We start from the raw sequence: 20,346 nt of genomic DNA on the forward strand, positions 1-20,346 counted from the left end.
GCTTGCTTCAGTATTTGAGGAGTCACGAATGGTCCTGAACATTGTGCAATCATGAGCGAACATGCCCAGTTCTGACTTTATAGTGGACGGAAGGTCATTGATGAGGCAGCTGAAGGTGGTTGGGCCTAGGACACTACCCTGAGGAACTCCTGCAGAGGTGCCTTGGAGCTGAGACAACTACAAACATCTTCCTATATGCCAAGTTTGACTCCAACCAGCAGAGAGTTTGCCATGGATACCTATTGGTTCCAGTTTTGCCAGGGCTCCATGATGTCACATTCAGCCGAATGTGGCCTTTTGATGTCAAGGGCTGTCACTGTCACCTCACCTCTAGAATTCAGCTCTTTTGTCCAAGTTTGAACCAAGGCTGTAATTAGGTCAGGAGCTGAATTGCCCTGGTGGAATCCAAACTGGGAGTCACTGAGCAGGTTATTGCTGAGCTAGTGCTGTTTGATAGCACTGTTGATGACACCTTCCATAACTTTAGTGATGATTAAAAATAGACGGGTGGAGAAGTAATTGACCAGGTTGGATATGTCCTGTTTTTTGTGTACAGGTCTTGCCTGGTCAATTTTCAATATTGTCGGGTAGATGTCAGTAATTGTACTGGAAGGGCTTGGCTCGGGGAGCGTCAGGTACTAGAACACAAGTCTTCAGTACTATTGCCGGAATGTCATCAGGGCCTATTGCCTTTGCAGTATCCAGTGCCTCCAACTGTTTCTCGATACCATGTGGAGTGAATTGCCTGAAGACTGGTATCTGTGATGCCAGGAACCACTGGAGGAGGCTGAGATGGATCATCCACTCAGCACTTCTGGCTGAAGATTGCTGTGAATGCTTCAGCTTTATCTTTTGCACTGATGTGTTGGGCGCGCCCATCATCGAGGATGGGGATATTTGTGGAGCCTCCTCCTCCAGTGAATTCCTTAATTGTCCACAACCATTCACGACTGGATTTGGCAGGACTGCAGAGGTTAGGTCTGATCTGTTGGTTTGCTCTGTCTATCACTTGCTGCTTATGCTGTTTGGCATACACGCAGTCCTGTCTGGTAGCTTAACCAGGTTGACATCTCATTGTTAGGTGATGCCTCAAGTTGCTCCCTGCATTATCTCCTGCACTCTTCATTGAACCAGGATTGATCTCCTGGCTTGATTGTAATACTTGCGTGGGGGATATGCTGGGCCAGAAGGTTGCAGATTGACCTGCATACATATGAAATAAATGTGCATGCTTTCAAATGGATAAATATTTCCTTGCACAACCTCAGGGAATCCAAAACAGCTTTACCCTCAGTTAAGGGCTTTTGAAATGTAATCACTGTTATAATTTGATACACAGCAAGGTCCCACAGGCAATGGGCAGGTATAATGTGGATGGAAGGATAAACATTGCCAAGGACACCCAGGAGAATCCTCTCAATTTTTATTCAATCAGGGTTTTCTTTTTTTGTATCTGAGGGGGCAGGCGGAGTCTCACCTCACAATCAAGAAGGTCATCTGCATTACACGGACCATACTGAGAATTAACATCACCGCGGATCGGGAAACACCTCACATCCCAGTTTCGTCCCGAATCATGTGCTTGTGGGGCTCTGTGTTTGTACACGTATACCAGCTGTCCCTGTCACTGTAACTCTGTGCTTATAATATCCGTGTGATGCTATATTTGTGATCCTCACAGCTACAGGGATCAACGTTCCCTCAGAATAGAAACCACAGGGTGATCTGTTTTTCCTGCTGCTCAGAATCATTTTGCCCCATAATTGACATTTAACTGGGTATATTTGTAATTATTTCTGTTCTCTTGTTTAATTGCTGAGCCAAGTGTGCAATTCTGTTCATGTTTGTTGCTGTGTAATCCTTTCATGCGTTAAGCGCTTTAAGCTATGCATCTCTTGGCGTATTTATAACTTGGCTGCTCATGTTCAGCCCTGACTCCAGCTGTTGTCTCGTTTCATGTTGGGAGATATTTGGCAGGAGGTGTTATGAATTAGGCTGGCGAAAGTATTCAGCCCGCTCCACCTCCACATCTCCATGGCCCACAAAGAGTTAAGAGCTTTGAACCACGTTACGGCGCTCAGTGCCTTCCTTAGTTTGGGTCACATCTTTCATAAAACAGGTGGCTTCCTGGCCTGGGAGAAGGCACTCCTCACTTCAACACTATCCCGATAAACAATGAACATCTGTCTCTCTTGCAGCTGCTATCATCTCACACACCCCCTCTGTGGGAACACCTCCTGACAGCCCATCACTTTGGCAGTCTGTCCTCAGGACTCCACTTTAATTCAAATAACTGGCCTTGTTCTCTTTCTCCATGGTCCTCTCAATAGTCCTCCCTCATCGCTGAGCTGGAAGGTCATTTGTATAGGGCTCAGTGCCACAAGCTTGAACCAGGCTGACGGTGCTCGTGTAAGACTGAGAGAAGTGCTGCACGGAGTACTGTGTTCACAGCCGAGACTGTGTGCGGCACCGGTAGGAGTTCTCCCTCCAACCTTGGACAATACTTACAGGGCAGCACTGTGGCTCAGTGGTTAGCACTGCTGCCTCACTGCGCCAGGGTCCTGGGCTCGACTCCAGACTTGGGCAATTGCCTGTGTGGAGTTTGCACATTCTCTGCGTGGGTTCCTCCCACAGTCCAAAGATGTGCAGTTCAGGTGAACAGGCCATAGTGTTAGGTGCATTAGTCAGAGGAACATGAATCTGGGTGGGTTACTCTTCAGAGGGTTGGTGTGGACTTGTTGGGCCGAAGGGCCTGTTTCCACACTGTAGGGAATCTAATCTTATCCCTCATCCAACCCCTCGTCGCAGAAAAGCTGCTCATTGACAAATTGTTGTTTCTGGGAGCTTGCTGTGCACTGATCGGCTGCCACTTTTTTCCACATCCCAACAGAGGCTGCAACACTTAAATGCTAGCTGTAAATCACTTTGAAATGCTCCAAGGTCCTGAGGGGCACTACATAAATGCAGAAACTCGCTGACGAAGGAGACATTTCCCTCCCTCTCAGGTGTGACCGACCAGATCACACAGTCAAGACAACAGGGACCTCATTGCATCAGGAGCCTGCCCCACTCACTCATAGCCCATGAGAATGAGAAGATGCTGGATAGCACTGGGTAGATCAAGCAGCATCTGCCGAGTGAGAAACAGGGTTAACATTAGAGAACTAGGCATCTATAATCAAGGAGAAAAATAAATATGAGTTGGTCATGTGTTGGTGCTGTATTTAAGCTCCTTCCACCCTTTTGCATCTCAGTCTAAACCATCATAACCCTCTCATCTCCTCTCGGTCAGCCTTTAAATCTATCAACCATTCCCTGCAGTACGGAGTTCCACATTCTTAGCATTGTTTGGTTAAACAGGTTTCTTCTGAACTTCCTGTTGGATTTCTTGGTGACTGTCCTATATTGATGGCTTCTAGTTATCCTCTTCCTCACAAGAGGAAACTCTCCCTCCTCTGAGTGCTCCCCTCTTACCATTTCAAGTTTCACACTTGGCCTTCTGTTTTGAGGACAGAGGTGGCCCTGCCTGTTGATTCTTTCCTGATATTTATACCGAATCACTTCTGGTATCAACCTTGTAAATGGTCTCCATAGCCTCTGTATATTTGCTGTAATGTGGCAAACAGAACTCCATATAATACTCTAAATGTGATTTACCCAACGGTTGATGTAGGTTGAACATAACTGTGTGTATTCAAATAATGGCCAATCTGATATAAAAGTTGACCTCCAACGTATGGCCAAAGATGATTAATATTTTCCGTGCCTCATGTACACATCAACTATTGGCTATTAAATAAAAATCCAAACTGCTGCAGTCAAACATGCCCTAACACAAACTTAATTGATAGAATCATAGGATAAAACACCATTGAAGATAACTGGTATGTGCACAAATCAACACAGGATATCAAGGCTACTAGCTCACTGATGTGTGCTGTATTCTTGCCAATCCCACGCCCTGACAGGATAACACGGTGTTGAGAAGGAATGGTCGATACACAGCCCAGTTCAAACTCACAAAGATAGCAGAGTAAACAAATAACTGTGCAGCAGCTCCTGAATTCAGAGAAGGATGTTAGAGTTTTGGAGGAAGCTGTCTACATGGCTTTGTCAGGCACCTGAGAATAATTGTATGAACAGAGGAAAGCCAGTTCTGTGGCCAAAGTTGGAAGATGCAAATGGAAACCAGTGAAAAGTGGCAAAAAGTGGCTCTGAGCTTCTCAACGATCTGACCAAATCTTTACCCTGAATCAAGCAAGAATGAGGCATTGTTGGTTTCAAAGGCATCCCTGGATGGGAGAGATGTTTGTTTGTACTGAGGGTGTTCAATTCCAGTGTCAGCTCCACAACTAAATGTGGTGGTTGCAAATCCAGTGTTCTGGCTTGTTGGCAACACTCTGATTATGTTAATAACTTTGCTCGCACGGAGGCAAGCTTTGACCTGAGAGAAACAAAATCAACCTGATTGCGAGCAATATAAAACTTGGTACCAGTCTGATACGTGTAGGAAAACACAGACTGGTGTATTTTATGCATGGGACACACAGGCTGAATGTCAGGTATTACAAGCATTGTACATGGGATAACACATGGACTGAGTTGTATGAGTGCAGTACACAGGATGTACAGTCTGGAATATGTAAATTTGAACAATGACACAGAGGTAGCAGTGTGCAATGGGACAAATGTGCATGCACAGATTGCAATGCCTCAGATGTTGTCTATCACAGATTTTTAAAGATTGCCTGAAGTCTGCTGGTTTAGCCTTTGGTCACCTGAGGAAGTGTTTGAAGATTGCAACATCAATACTGGAAGTACGTTCATCTCTTACCATGTGGTCATGATCGCTACTTCACAGTATCAGGCTGAAACATGGACAAGAGGCACCTGAAAACACGAGAGTCATCCCATCAACGCTGCCTGGATAAGATCTGGTCCCAGAATGGATGGGGAAAGCAGGGGGATGCTGAGTTCCACGGCTGGGGAAGCAGTCTCCTCGGATATGTTTACTGGCTTTGGATCAGGAAAAAACAATGGACAAAGCTGACCTGAGCGAACCAAAGTGTTAGGCCAAATCATTACACAAAGCTGTCCTCTGTTCCAAGTTTTCTTGATTAGCCAACATGTTAGGTCAGAACTGGTCCACGTCAAGAAGGGTCACTGAACTCGAAATGTTACTTGTGCTTACTCTGCACAGCTGATGCCAGACCTGCTGTGTTTCTCCACCAACTGCTGTTTTTGTTTCTGCATTTATACACCTTGATTCTGGGAGTGTTAAGTCAGTCGCTTAATCGGTTGTGCATTACCAAGGGACAGGTATTTAAGATTACCCCTCATTTCCATCAGGACCATGTAGTTATCTAATGGCTCATCGTTTGGTAGGCCATACTATCTTGCTTTGGCTTTGACCATTGATTTACTTGTGGACCATGAGAACTCTGCTTATCAGGTAAAAATAACACACCAAGTTTTCGTCCTGGTTTTTTGGAAGGTTTATTTGGAAGCACTAGCTTTCAGAGCGCTGCTCCTTTAATCAGACAGCTTCATCTCCTTGGTAAAAACAAGGACTGCAGATTCTGGAAACCAGAGTCGAGATTGGAGTGGTGCTGGAAAAGCACAGCAGGTCAGGCAGCATCCGAGGAGCAGGAAAATTGACGTTTCGGGCAAAAGCCCTTCATCAGCCATTCCTGATGAAGGGCTTTTGCCCGAAACATCAATTTTCCTGCTCCTTGGATGCTGCCTGGCCTGCTGTGCTTTTCCAGCACCACTTTAATCTAGCTTCATCTCCTTATCAGGTATAAGAAGGTCTTGCTTCAGAGCCTGACCTTGGTAAAGATAACAACCTATATTATTGTGTGTTTGTCAACTCAGAAAGTATGTTTCCTGAGAGTGAGAGAGAGAAAGCTATTCCTTTGATATTCAATAAATTTTTTGAACAGTTTCTAAGCTTAGTGGACACTGATTTCTCACTGGGATTTCTTTGGGCTTTAAGCATTGAAAGTTGCAGAGAAGGTTGAGAAAATGAAAACTGAAGGATACAGGATCCTGCACTTTATAAATAGATACACAGAGCTCTTGAGCAAGGAAATTATTGTAAACCTATTAGAGAACATCAGTCCAGCCCCAGCTGGACTATTGGACCCGATTCTGAGCTGCACATTGAGCCAGGCTGTGAAAGTATTGCAGAGAGTGTTCAAACCATTTTTTGAGAATGGCTCCAAACGGACGTCTGTTATGTGGATAGGTTGGTGAAGGTTGAGAGGTAATTTGATTGAGGTGTGCCAACTCATGAACCTTTTGGACAGATTAGATTGAGAGAAACTGTTCCTACTGGGGGACCGGTTGCAAGCTAAATAATCAGAGAATCCTTAGAATCATAGAATCCCTACAGTCTCGAAACAGGCCCTTTGGCCCAACAAGTCTACACCAATCCTCTGCAGAGTATCCCACCGAAACCCTATTACTGTACATTTACCCCTGACGAATGCACCTAATCTACACATCCTGAACACTATGGGCAATTAAATATGACCAATTCACCTAACCTGCACACCTTTGGACTGTAGAAGGAAACCGGAGCAACTGGAGGAAACCCCACGTAGATACAGGGAGATTGTGCAAGCTTAATGTAGACAGTCGCCCGAGGCGGGAATCAAACCCGGGTGCCTGGCGCTATGAGGCAGCTGTGATAACCACTGAATCACCAGACAAGTTAGATTTACAAAATAAAATGGGGGAAACACAAGAAAGAAACTTTTGACGGCGAGTGGCTAGGATCTGGAATGCAGTGTCTTGAGATTGGGATGGAGATTGATTTTGAGAAAGGAATTGGATAATTATCTGAAGTGAAAGAAATAACAGGGATAGGTTAGAGTGTGCTAATAGCTCTTGTAGAAAGTCAACAGGTAGACAGCGAGTTAAATGGTTTCCTGCACTGCCCCCAGCCTATGATTCTATAACCCACCCTATTTTTAAGTTTACTGGAGGTAGAGGATGCAGTGAATCCACTTCCATGGATTCTGTGTCCATTTAAACATTTTAATGAGAAAAGCATTAGATATTTTCTAATCAGTCTGTTCAGAGATGTTACTACACACTGCTGGTGCAGGTGGGACTTGAACCCAGATCTGCTACTTTAGAGGTAGGGTCACTGCCATTGTGCGACAAGAGCCCCAGTGAGACTTGCTTTACTTGTTCTCTTTCTTTTTTTTTATCTTTTCTATTCAGCGATGCTATTGCACCCCTCTGGATTTTTTATTTACCAGCATCAAATCACCCAGTTACTAATTAAATGAACAATTATCAAGCACTATCCCCTGAGGCTGTGCTACAAGAACAGAGGTAGGGGAGGGTAGAGAAAGAGGGAGAGCGCGGAATTAAAATGGAGTTGGAGGAAGAAATAAAGCACTCCAACCCCTGTGTTGCCTGGCTCTCACTAAAGGCATTGAGACTATTGGTGGACACTGCATACTCCCTCTCCAAGGACTCTTGTAACCACATCAAAATATGAAAGATGTGACTGTAGTCCTGTGCAAAGTCTTTGTTAAGAGTCTGCAGGTACTTGTAGATATTCTAACCAGACATGTTGTGACACTTCTCTGGAGCAGTTGGAACTTGAATACCAGGCTGTCAGGACCAGATGTAGGGACACTACCACTGTGCCAGCAAAGATCCCACAAAACTAGCTTAACACTTATAGGTTTAATCCCCGGCAGCTAGAGGATCAGGCCTGAGGAAAGCTCTAAAGCAGAGGGTGATTGCTTTTACAGCACAGTTTGTGGGCCTGGAGGAGCACTGTTGCTTTCTCATGGTCTCCAAGCTCTGTTCTTCCTCCTCCAGGGCTTTCATGTCTCATTGAGGGCTCTTTGCAGTGACTGCTTGGAGATCCAACCTATAGCCTGCCCACCTCATGTACACACCACCTAGAGGTCAGGGCGAAAGACCCCGAAATATTTCATGTTGCCACTCGAGTGCCCGTAAGAAGTTAGCGTGAGGCAGGTCCTTTGTTGCAAACCACACGATCCACAGGCTAATATTTGAGGAATGCATGGAAGGTCTTTGAATCATATTTTTTTTTTTAAAAAAGCTCTCACTCACAGCATAGAAAACTCAAGAATTTGTTTGAGCAATCACAAAGGCTGCTTAAAAAAAAAAGATCCCCCTTCCTGGTTTTGACATGCTCTGGCCTGAAAGAAGAATCACCCTCTGCAAGATTCTTGCACGATCTCAGCCAATGAAGTTCACTTGGAAAGTGTAGGAAATGTGGCAGCCATTTTACGCACAGCAAGCTCTCACAAATTAGCAATGTGATCCGAGTCTCTTTCAGTGATGTTGGTTGAGGGATGAATATGGGCTAGGAGGCGCCATAGAGCTCTTTGAACCAGTGCTTGAGAGAAACGCTGTCAGGACAGATAGGGGTCTTATCTGAAAGGTGGAAGCCATGATCCAGGGGGTCTGCTGGTTACCGGAATGGTGTAATCACCCTCTTCCTCTGGGCTGTCTTGCAGGAATGGAGTGAGAACCTTGCCCGACTGGCACAGCTGCGGGCAGGCGCCAGTTGCCGTAGGAATCACCAAGAACCGTGGGCTCAGAGAGAAGAGGAGGAGGAGATCGGCTGGAATTACCATTCCTCACCGGTTGGGACGTTGTCTGTCTCTGAAATCGTTGACCTGTGGTTTCGGGAGGCTCAGAATTATCACTACCACACGGGACAGTGCAAATACAATACCTCCTGCCAGCATTACACTCAGGTTGGTGTGCCCAAACTGAACAAACTGGCTCCACTGACACAAGGTCATCCAATTACCGTGTGTTTTACTGTCCATCTTAAGTTAATTGGCTGATCTTTTTTTTTAGAAAAATCTCTGGCCCTTGTCACACTGTAGGTACATACAATGGAACACAACTTGCTTAGTGTCAAAAAGTGTGGCACTAGACAAGCACATACTGTTTGACTCTGACCTGCAGCATCTGCAGTCCTCACTTTCTCCAACTTGTTTAGTGCTAAGTGTGCTCGTACATACCACCACCTCCTGTTCTGTGCCATTCACCAGCCTGGGTTATGTCCTACCTTGCCTTATGCTACACCCTGTATTCCAGTGAGTGAAAGATAAGATTGGAGCTAATCTCTTTCTGTATTTATTTACAGAATTGCACATTGCAAGCATACACCTCGTAATACAAATAATCACAAGTTTTGTCTTTAAATCAATCAGTTCAGAGATGTTATGACACGGCCCTGGAGCAGGTGTGACCTGAACCCAGGCCTCCTACCTTTAAGGTAGGTTTACTACACTCAATCATAAGAGCCCTTTTAGAAGGAAACTGGAGAGAGGTGACGTGAGTAGCCTCTTACTGCACCCGGTATTGCCAGGCAGTCTCCCATCCAACTACTAAACATCTACTTAAGACCATAAGACGTAAGAGTGGAAGTCAGGCCATTCGGCCCATCGAGTCCACTCCGCCATTTAATCATGGCTGTGGGCACTTCAACCCCACTTACCCGCATTCTCCCCGTAGCCCTTAATTCCTTGTGACATCAAGAATTTATCAATCTCTGCCTTGAAGACATTTAACGTCCCGGCTTCCACTGCACTCTGCGGCAATGAATTCCACAGGCCCACCACTCTCTGGCTGAAGAAATGTCTCCGCATTTCTGTTCTGAATTGACCCCCTCTAATTTTAAGGCTGTGCCCACGGGTCCTAGTCTCCCCGCCTAACAGAAACAATTTCCCAGCATCCACCCTTTCCAAGCCATGTATTATCTTGTAAGTTTCTATTAGATCTCCCCTTAACCTTCTCAACTCCAATGAGTACAATCCCAAGATCCTCAGCCGTTCCTCATATGTTAGACCTACCATTCCAGGGATCATCCGTGTGAATCTCCGCTGGACACGCTCCAGTGCCAGTATGTCCCTCCTGAGATGTGGGGCCCAAAACTGGACACAGTACTCCAAATGGGGCCTAACCAGAGCTTTATAAAGGCTCAGGAGCACATCACTGCTTTTATATTCCAACCCTCTTGAGATAAATGACAACATTGCATTCGCTTTCTTAATCACGGATTCAACCTGCATGTTTACCTTTAGAGACTCCTTGACGAGCACTCCCAGATCCCTTTGTACTTTGGCTTTATTAATTTTCTCACCGTTTAGAAAGTAGTCCATGCTTGTATTCTTTTTTCCAAAGCGCAAGACCTCACATTTGCTCACATTGAACTTCATCAGTCATTTCCCGGACCACTCTCCCAAACTGTCTAGATCCTTCTGCAGCCTCCCCACTTCCTCTGTAGTGTGTGTCTACTGGTAAGGGCTGAAGTGAATGCACAGGCCAAGACCTACCACCTGCATACAACTAAATGCAATTAACAAACAATTAATATCCTGTCCTGAGCTAATCCTCCCCCTGTCCTTTCCTCTGCCCTTCCCCAGTGCCACTCTTTGGGCCTTTGGTTCTGTCCTGTGCTCTTCACCTTCTGCCCTGCCTTTAAGGTCTGCTCAATCCCAGTTACAGACAACAGTCAAGAATCCAGCTCGTGGGAGGCAAGTGAAAGGAGGAGCAAACCTTAATGCTCTTGCTGGTCTGTTTTTTAACAGCTTGTCTGGGCGACCACCAGCAAAGTGGGATGTGGGAAGCACTTGTGTTTTCAGAATGGAGAATGGATGGACATCGTTATCTGTGCTTATTCACCAGGGTAAGACCCTATTAATGGTACAGTTACCGTACTCTAGTTAGGCATGTTCTACACGTTGAAATCACATAGGTCCCTCACAGCAATGGCCCATCTGCCACTTGGGTGCCTGAAAAGTCCTTCCTGCTAAAACTGCACCTTTCCAAAATGGAATGGACTCTTCATCACCCAATTGAATCATTCTATTCTTTTGGTCTCAACCTTTTTTCCAGGTCCAATCTTTTAAATAAAAAAAAGATTTCAAAGTTTGTTTTTCAAAATAATGTCTATTTACATTTACTCTGTTTCCTCATATCCAGTTTCATTGACATCTTAATGTTTTTTTTGTTAGAAGCGATGAGATGTCAAAGGTGTTGGTTGTGGCTTAGCAATTGCATTCTTGCCTTTGACTTAGAAGATTTTATGATGATCAGTCATAACACTAAAGTATTTTAGACAGCTTTTCCTTTTAATTTCAAAACGTGTGTTTAAAAGGAGGGCTGCGACAGGAAAATTCAGTGACTGGCAAAATCCTGTGTGAAGCTAATCAAATGGCACACTTGTAAATTCTCAGGGAAACTTCAAACAAGGAGGGACTTAGCAAGAACGAATGAGGGGATGGACTATCTCCCCTCTCTTTGTAGCGATTCAAGTTTTGTTTTGCCATCCAGGAATATACAAAAAGGATTAAAAAGCCAGTTTCAATTCTGCTGGAGTGAGCTAGTGGGACTAAACACTACTGTGTGTACCAGACTAGATGTAAGCATGTTAGTTCAAGCACTATCTCCTAGTTACCCTTATGTTGCAGGCAAAGACTCTCTGTAACTTTGACCACAGCAAACCGATTAAAAAGAACAAAGGACAGCAAAGGAATATCATCTTGAATGCTACAGCTCAGTCAGGATTGAAATGCAGCAGAACTACAGAAGCTCAACCAATCTGCAAAACCAAGTACCATGAGACCAATTGTTCACCAACCAATGTCAGTGCTATTGGTAACTTACACTGCAACAGCCATAATGTTCAACTACCTGCTCTTCATGAACAATTCAGTAACTGATCAGTGTCTTTTTCCTTTTAGCTATTTCTTTTGGACTCCCCTCTTACTTTGGATCTGCATATGTGTGTGCTGCATTAGCATTTTTTACCACATATAATAATTAATAAACACACACTTTTTGTTATTTCAGCGAAGCCAAGTTAAATTAGCTCTTTTTAAAGCGTAAGCTCATTAAAGGAAGTGGTGGAGGCTGGTACTATTACAACATTTAAAGGCATCTGGATGGGTACATGATTAGGAAGGGTTTAGAGAGATATAGCCAAATGCTGATAAATGGGACAAGATTAGGTTTGGATATCTGGTTGGCATGGACGGGTTGGACTGAATGGGTATGTTTCTGTGCTGTACATCTCCATGACTCTATGACTATGACTATGGTGAGGGAGAAAGGTACAAACAAGGCAAGGGATTTTTTTTTAATGCAACCAATTGACGAGATGGGTGAATAAAGATGAGAAGCCAGTTTGGGGTTCCTCATTTAGAGTTGTAGTTAATTGGAGAACGTCACCTGAAGTCTGGTCATAGATCGTCAATGATCTGTTGTAACAAATTAGGGGCTCATCCAGAATTAGAATCATACACTGTGGAAACAGGCTATTTGGCCCAACAAGTCCACACTAACCCAAGTAGGTAATTATCAGTTTGGAAAAAAGAAGGAAAGATACTGCAGTCTTTCATGGATTTGATTTGCTACGGTACAGAAATACTCTCATTGGATGTCACAGTATTCCTAGCAGAATTACTTTTGAGGATTTGAATGTCCTGTTCTTCATGCAGTTAAAGATTTGGTGTGGCACTTACAGTTAGAAATTTACCTAAAGCCAGAAAACCTCAAAATTTTAAAAGAGATGGCAAATGGTGGAAAGTGAGAAAGATGAAATGGATAGAGTGGTGGTAGAGTGGGTTTACTAATTACTAACCAGAAGAAGAAATACTGACTCAACACATAGACACACAGATTAGAAACAAGAGGTGAATCTAAAGGGTAATAGTAAAAAAAGAACAGGCATTCAGATCAGCCTCTGAATTGTTCATGCAGACTAGATGGTTGCAGGCTCAAGGAAGTCTGGTTTAACTGGCCCCATTTCAAAGTATAAGTCAAGATGGTTGTGGAAGAAAGATGTTTGAAGGGGAGGACTCTTTTTTTTTTAATTAACCTTTTTAACCAACCTAGGGAGTCAGTGAATAAAGAAGGAGAGTTCGTTCATCCCTGCTTACCCATGATGTTAACAGTTTGAGGTATCCTATTTAGAACTGTACAGAATTGGGGAATCAAGATCAATCCCCACTGGAAATCCTTGAATGCAAATCCTGAGAGAGAAAGAAAATGGAGCTTCAAAACAAGTGACTTCTGCCCACATACCCTCCTCCTCCTGGGTGGAGTGACTGAGTTGGTACGTGGACAGCAATTCCTCCATTCTCTGTCAGATCATTATGCAATTACAGGAGCTCTCCAAGCACTTCCTGGGCAGTTCCTGCAAACCAAATTCCTTTCTGTTCACGTCTGGCCTGACTTAGAAAGCAATCAACAGAGTCATGAAGGAACTGGAGAAAGAGGAGTAGGTGATTTGACCTCTGAGCCCACTTGACCATGCATCTGGATCATGTTCTATCTTCTGCCTCAATGCTATTTTCCTGAACAATCCCCATAGTTCTTGTATCTTTAATATATAGATACCTAGGAATCTCTATGATCGCCAATTATATCACTGAGTTTGTAGATTCTGCAGCACTGACACCCCAGGTTAGTGGACCTTGGTGGTAAAGGTGTCAGATTGATGAGATGATGTTCTCCCCTCAATGGCAGTAGGGACAGCAGCAGGCTGTATTACCACAGTATAAAAGGGCCGTGTAAGAGTGCGGCTCCACCCCTTGCCCCAGCTTCAGTTCCGCACTGTGCAGATCAGGTCTGGATGCATGGGGTCCATTCTCATGCCTCGTTGTTTGCATTTCAGAGGCAACTGGGAAATCAATGGAAGAACCATCATTCCTTATAAGGAAGGGGCTTCATGCTCCCTCTGCACCTCTCGCATGTCAGGTTGCTTTAAATCTTGGGATCACCGTGGTGGACTGTGCGGTGAGTAGCTGCAGTGAGTCAGTGATTTTCTTATATACCAAACCATTGACACTGTGTGTAACAATCCTCCGTTAAGACAAATCTCTCTGTAAAGGCTTTGTTATTACCCAACCACAGATTGGCATCAACTCTACCATTACAAACCTACTTATACAGACATTTTGTTTTGTCTGATGTAGGTTCAGTGTAAAGTGATGGAGGTTCAGTGTAAAGTGATGGAGGTTCAGTGTAAAGTGATGGAGGTTCAGTGTAAAGTGATGTAGGTTCAGTGTAAAGTGATGGAGGTTCAGTGTAAAGTGATGGAGGTTCAGTGTAAAGTGATGTAGGTTCAGTGTAAAGTGATGTAGGTTCAGTGTAAAGTGATGGAGGTTCAGTGTAAAGTGATGGAGGTTCAGTGTAAAGTGATGGAGGTTCAGTGTAAAGTGATGTAGGTTCAGTGTAAAGTGATGGAGGTTCAGTGTAAAGTGATGGAGGTTCAGTGTAAAGTGATGGAGGTTCAGTGTAAAGTGATGTAGGTTCAGTGTAAAGTGATGTAGGTTCAGTGTAAAGTGATGGAGGTTCAGTGTAAAGTGATGGAGGTTCAGTGTAAAGTGATGTAGGTTCAGTGTAAAGTGATGGAGGTTCAGTGTAAAGTGATGGAGGTTCAGTGTAAAGTGATGGAGGTTCAGTGTAAAGTGATGGAGGTTCAGTGTAAAGTGATGGAGGTTCAGTGTAAAGTGATGTAGGTTCAGTGTAAAGTGATGGAGGTTCAGTGTAAAGTGATGGAGGTTCAGTGTAAAGTGATGTAGGTTCAGTGTAAAGTGATGGAGGTTCAGTGTAAAGTGATGGAGGTTCAGTGTAAAGTGATGGAGGTTCAGTGTAAAGTGATGTAGGTTCAGTGTAAAGTGATGGAGGTTCAGTGTAAAGTGATGTAGGTTCAGTGTAAAGTGATGGATACGCGGGTGATATCTTCAGAAATGCAATGGCCAATGTGTTCTAAATATTTCGAGAAGTTATCAGAGGCCGTCAGAAATGAACTCATGCCACTCAGCAGCTCATGAATAGGTTTTTTTTACCCTTAAAAGTGAGTGCATAGTGAGACTAATACAGGACCAAACCTGTTTGTTATGGTCGGGTGGAAGATTGGAAGTTTGAAAATCTCGAGTTGTTTCAACAGAATGTTCTAAGTTATGGTGTGATTGACAGCTTACATAAACTGTTCAGCTTCCTTCGCACCTCTCCGCTCCACTCCCCTCTCTGACCTATCACCATTACCCCCACCTCCATCTACCTATTGCAGTCTTGTCGACCTTCCCCCCCCAGCGCCACCCCCCTCCCATTTATCTCTCCACCCCCTCAGCTCACAGTCTCATTCCTGATGAAGGACCTTTGCCCGAAACATCGACTCTCCTGCTTCTCAGACGCTGCCCGACCTGCTCTGCTTTTCCAGCACCACACTCTCAACTCTCATCTCCAGCATCTGCAGTCCTCACTTTTGCCCAGCTTACATAGACTATTAAAGGTTCAGAAAAGAACAAAGTCCTTAATCCTTATGAACAACAATAATTTCTAGGTCTGCCTACAGTTGAAAGTCTTCATTCAACATTCCTTAAACTTGCAGTCGTTGCTCATTGCTTGGTAAATGTAAAGGCCGGATTTTCAGAGTCAGGCAAACTGCACAGAATGGTAGGCAGGACCCAGATACTGAACTTGCACCCATTTCTGATCCAGCAACTGGGTAGGTGTGATTCACTGAGAAGGGTCACTTACACTCAGTGCTGAGGGCATTACCCTATAGTGTGAGATTCATGAATATATGGACTAGGTGCAAACACTTTTGAAGAACTGACCAGCATAGTCCAAAGTATTTTAAATTCCCTATGCTTTAAATTGAAGAGAATAGGCTATAGCTGTCAGTGTGAAATTTATTTTTTAAATCCCTCTGCTACTTTAATGACTGGCTCGGTTATAAAAAGCATAACATTTGATTGTGCAGATACATTAAAGATCTTTGTTGATTTTACCCCAAGGGATATAATTATGTCATTATTGGTTGCTTTGCTAAGTTTCAAAATCTTCAGTTACTTCAGCAGAGTGTTCTGAGTTCATAGTTTGATTGACAATTTGAATAGACTATTAAAGGATTAGGTGGGTCTGAATAGAAGTTTGTTGTTTTTAAGCAAGTAATCACTTAAGGAGATTTAGCAGCTTTGAAGATGTTATATGAATTTGAGTCCTTTTTAGTACCTAGAGAGTGGAAGTGAGAGCTGTATTAGGATTGCTAGAATATTTTTTTCATCTCTATATTGCTCTTGAGCTAACGGTGGGATCTGATTGAGAGGCTAAGGAAGTGATGTGGATGAAATGGAGGGCAATGTCAATTGTGGGTTGTGGAGCATGAGTTAACATTGAGTTGGGATGGAGAGTATGGGTCATGGAGAAGTGAGGGCTGAAGGACCTAACATGGCCTAAGACAATTGGGACAAGATTGTAGAGAACAGAGGTAGGTCTTCTAACACCTTGTTTCATAACCTGCCCCACCCCATAGACACCTACTCTCTGCTTGAATGGGTCTGACTCGATCCAAATGAAAAATTGCATGTTTTGTGTTACTTTTGACTGAGGTGAGTCTGGCATGTCTGGAAATTTCTCTACTTGAGCTACCCACCTCAGTAGTCAAATCTGCTTGAAATTTCCACCCTCAGGCATGATGTTTTCACTTGTCACACTTAACAGTTTTAAGCTAGGAGACATCCCACACAATTTCACTTGTGCATTTGATAAGTTCAAACAGGCTGAATCTCCACTGTTTGGCAGGAGATTATGAGTGAGTACAGCTCTCTGGTTGGACTGGCTCAGTGTTGGAAGCTGAGAAATGGTGGGACAACTCACACCGTGATTTTCCATCCTCCACCAACTGGATTCCACCAGACCTTCCCAACCTAATGCCAGAGAAATATCCATTTACCTTCTCTCTCCTTAGAATCTCCTTGCTTAGATGCCTTAAATGTCGGCCATAAGTCAATGAGAGCACTTTCATTCCTGAGTCAGACCATTGTGGGTGAGTTTCACCCCTTTAAGCCCTACACTCCCACAAATGCTGTGAGTTAAACAAAGTCTTTTCAATTGGTAGCAAATGATCCCACATACCCAATTGGCAAAGAGCTCCCCCGCAACCAATCGACTTTTATCCCTCAACCAGCGCCACTAAAAGAGACTATCAAGTTGTTGGCACATTTCTATGTTTGGGATCCTGCTGTGCACTGACACTGTATCAATGCAAGCCTTTCCTTCCAGAGGTTCCCAGGAACCCGTGTCGGATGAGCTGCAGTAATAGAGGCCAGCTGAATGTGAGCTCGTGTCGATGTGAGTGTTTGCCAGGATTCACTGGGAGGTACTGCCAAGGTACGTGCAAGGAATGAGGAACTGGGGTCCATTACCCGCCTTGGACTGTCAAACGTATGCTGACTGCTTTCTTCCTATCTCAGGACATCTCAAAGTACCTGGCAGCCAATGAAGTGCAAAATGGGGTCACTGATATAATATAGGAAACACAACAGACCATTTGCAAACGGCAATATGATATCAGCCACCTCATGTATTGTTGGACGAAGGTTAAATATTGTCTAGGACACCTGCCGTACTCTTCTCAAATATTGCTTTGGGAACTTTCATACCCACCTGACAGGACAAGAGTAGTCCCAATTCAACAGCTTGTTGAACAGGAAGCACCCCATGTTGCAACACGTACTCAATACTTCACTGAGAATACCAGTCTGGATCTTGCTTTCTGGAGTGGGAATTTAACTACAGTTTTCCTGATTGAGAGGAAAGAGCACTGCCCACTGAGCCACTTTGGAGCTGGTTGCAAATGCTTAGGCTATTGCTTGGAGATGTGAATAATTATACGATTCCGACGTATCTGAATCCCACATGGAGTTGCACGGTGGCTCAGTGGTTAGCATCACTGCCTCACAGTGCCAGGGACCTGGGTTCAATTCCACCCTCGGCCAATTGTCTGTGTGGAGTTTGCACATTCTCCCCGTGCCTGCGTGAGTTTCCTCCGGGTGCTCCGGTTTCCTCCCACAATCCAAAGATGTGCAGGTTAGGGTGGATTGGCCATACTAAATTTCCAATAGTGTCCAGGGATATGCAGGGTAAATGGATAGGCCATGGGACATGGAGGGCTATGGGGGTGGGTGGAAGTGGAGGGGGATGCTCTTTGAAGGGACAGTGTGGACTCGATGGGCCCAACGGCCTGCTTCCACAATGTAGGGATTCTATCGAGCTTGGATTCTGTGGTGTAACGGGGACAAATTGAGCTGTGAAGAGATTAAATATTGTCTTTCTTTGTGAAACTGCCTGTCCTTTTTTCCAGTCAGGTGCAGTGTGCAATGCATTCATGGGAAGTATAGAGAAGAAGAGTGCTCCTGCATGTGCAATGTCGGATATGGAGGTGCCCTGTGTGGGGGTGAGTGACAATGGGCAGGAAAGTCAAACTCCAATGTTTGTTTGTTCCCCATGTGCAATGACTGTACAGAATTGAACTGCTTTAGTGACTATGTATGTATACAAAGATATTTTTTAGGAGTAAAGTACTTTTTTTATATAATAAAAGGGAGGTGAGTGACAACAGATTCATATGAAAGCCAAGGACACAGAGACAGTTGCAGAGTGTGGCAAGTTTTCATAGATTGATTCTCCTCATTGCAATGACTCAAAACTAAGTTTAAAGGTGAGACTCAGAGGTAATAGTCAAGGTTGTGCACAGGGTTTATACTCATGGTTAGAAGTTGGGATTGGCTTTAGAATAGGTTTAGGCATGAAGATTAGGATGGATAGAAGCTTAAGGTTAAAGTTAAGGGTATGTTCAGCTCTTTTGCCAGGACAAGGTCTTGCTATTTCCGACAAGATTATTGAGCCACCCCATTACTAAGCCAATGTTATCCCTATTGGGCCCAACCAGCTGTGTAGCCAAAAACTTCTGTACAGTGAACTGAGTAAGGAATGACGTCCCTCTGCCACAAGGATACAGCAAGCAAAATATAACGCTGGCAGACATCAGCACTGACACTAGGAGACATCGCTGATGGGCATGACCTCTGGAGATTGACTGTTTGGTAGGGCATTGGAAAAAATGAAGAAAAATGAAACCCTAAACTGGTTGAGAAGAGGGCCCAGAGAAAAGCGGAGCTTCTCCACTCACAGCTGGGTCAGATTGGGCTCCCTGAGCCACACCAGGTCACACTTGACAAAGAGTTGAGCATTCTAACGCAAGCCATTATCTTGTGAGGTGGAAGGCTGACAAAGTAAGTAAGGCTAGGTTTAATGTTAGGATTACGGGTTAGGATTACGGTTGGAAATTAGGGATATGGACTACTGAAGGTACTGATTAGGTGTCAATTAAGCTCCGACATTGGTGAAGAAGGGGCTGAGGTGCATCATCACCAGTGGAGGTGACGTTACAATTTGAAACACTTTCATTGCAATCTTGTATATTTCCATTGACTGTTTGATTGCTGTTTTTATTTTTGTTTGAGTTAGCCCCTCATCAGGAGCTGTGTAACTTCTTTAACGTTTATTAAGAAGAGTCGAAGTTTGGGGCAGGCCTAGAAGGGAATTGTCTGAATTGAAAATGAGCTGACAAATTGATCATTCATGCTTTCATACTGTATTGTCAAGCAGTCAGTAAGTCATTGCAGGAAGGTACCTGCTTACATTGCCTGGACTCCAAATTCTAATGCTCATTAAATTCACTGACTGTCCATCTGAACTGGTTGTTCAGTCCTCAGCGCTTATACAATTTAAACAACTCGTCCTCTCAATGAATGAGAAATGTGGGTTGTCCTGAAAGGATAAAATTAAATAAATGATGTTGAACTTAGGTGGAGATTGATTTTGCTGTTGTCGTTGCTGAGGAGGATAGGAATGTTGAAATGTCTGCAGGAGAACAGGCTCAGCATCCATCCTGTTCTCTACCAACCTGATGGCAGCTGGTTCAATGGTCGTTGAGTTGGTGACCAATTGTGTCAATCATTCTCTGCTAATTAATTTTCAGTGCGCAAGAGGTGAGGAAAACCACAGAGGTGGGAAAGTTTTGAGGACCGTAGATGCAATGTCATTTTCTTCCCGACGGAAAGCTGAAACACCAATATTTGAGTCGCCCATCGAGACAGGCGCATGAGAGATATTTGGAAAAAGGTCAATGGTTAGGTCTTCCCACTGTTAGGCTTTGCCAACCCAGATATTCTACCTGTGACCAACGGCAGGTATGCAAATCCTGGGGTGGGTTTCTGGATACGTTTTGAATCCTGACACCGTGATGTCAATGTCACTGTTGGATATATTCGCCAAAGACCCTGGGAACTGTAATTCTGCCAGTCAGAATTTAAGTGTTTTTAAGGTAATTTAAGGTAAAACCTGCACGTGTGCAAATTCAGGGCATCCCTCTGGCTGTTTGTACTTGGCATTTGTTTTTGGCATCAGAAGATTCAGACCAATATTTTGACCGTCTTGAGGAAGAAGCTGTACATGCTTCTGACACGTCGGCAACTACAG

The 20,346-nt window shown here is 44.1% G+C and overlaps 1 protein-coding gene across 1 annotated transcript in view; it reads left to right on the top strand.

Annotated features, from left to right (window-relative positions):
* Positions 1-20,346, top strand: part of LOC140476503 (C-type lectin domain family 18 member A-like) — a 41,113-nt gene that overhangs the window by 14,474 nt on the left and 6,293 nt on the right. Inside the window, exons 3-7 of the mRNA XM_072569238.1 lie at positions 8,511-8,753; positions 10,599-10,696; positions 13,688-13,809; positions 17,086-17,193; positions 18,167-18,259. Of these exons, the coding sequence (XP_072425339.1) occupies positions 8,511-8,753; positions 10,599-10,696; positions 13,688-13,809; positions 17,086-17,193; positions 18,167-18,259 (664 nt within the window). The remainder of the gene's footprint in view (positions 1-8,510; positions 8,754-10,598; positions 10,697-13,687; positions 13,810-17,085; positions 17,194-18,166; positions 18,260-20,346) is intronic.

Source organism: Chiloscyllium punctatum, chromosome 4, assembly GCF_047496795.1.
Source record: "Chiloscyllium punctatum isolate Juve2018m chromosome 4, sChiPun1.3, whole genome shotgun sequence".
Taxonomy (NCBI): Eukaryota; Metazoa; Chordata; class Chondrichthyes; order Orectolobiformes; family Hemiscylliidae; genus Chiloscyllium; species Chiloscyllium punctatum.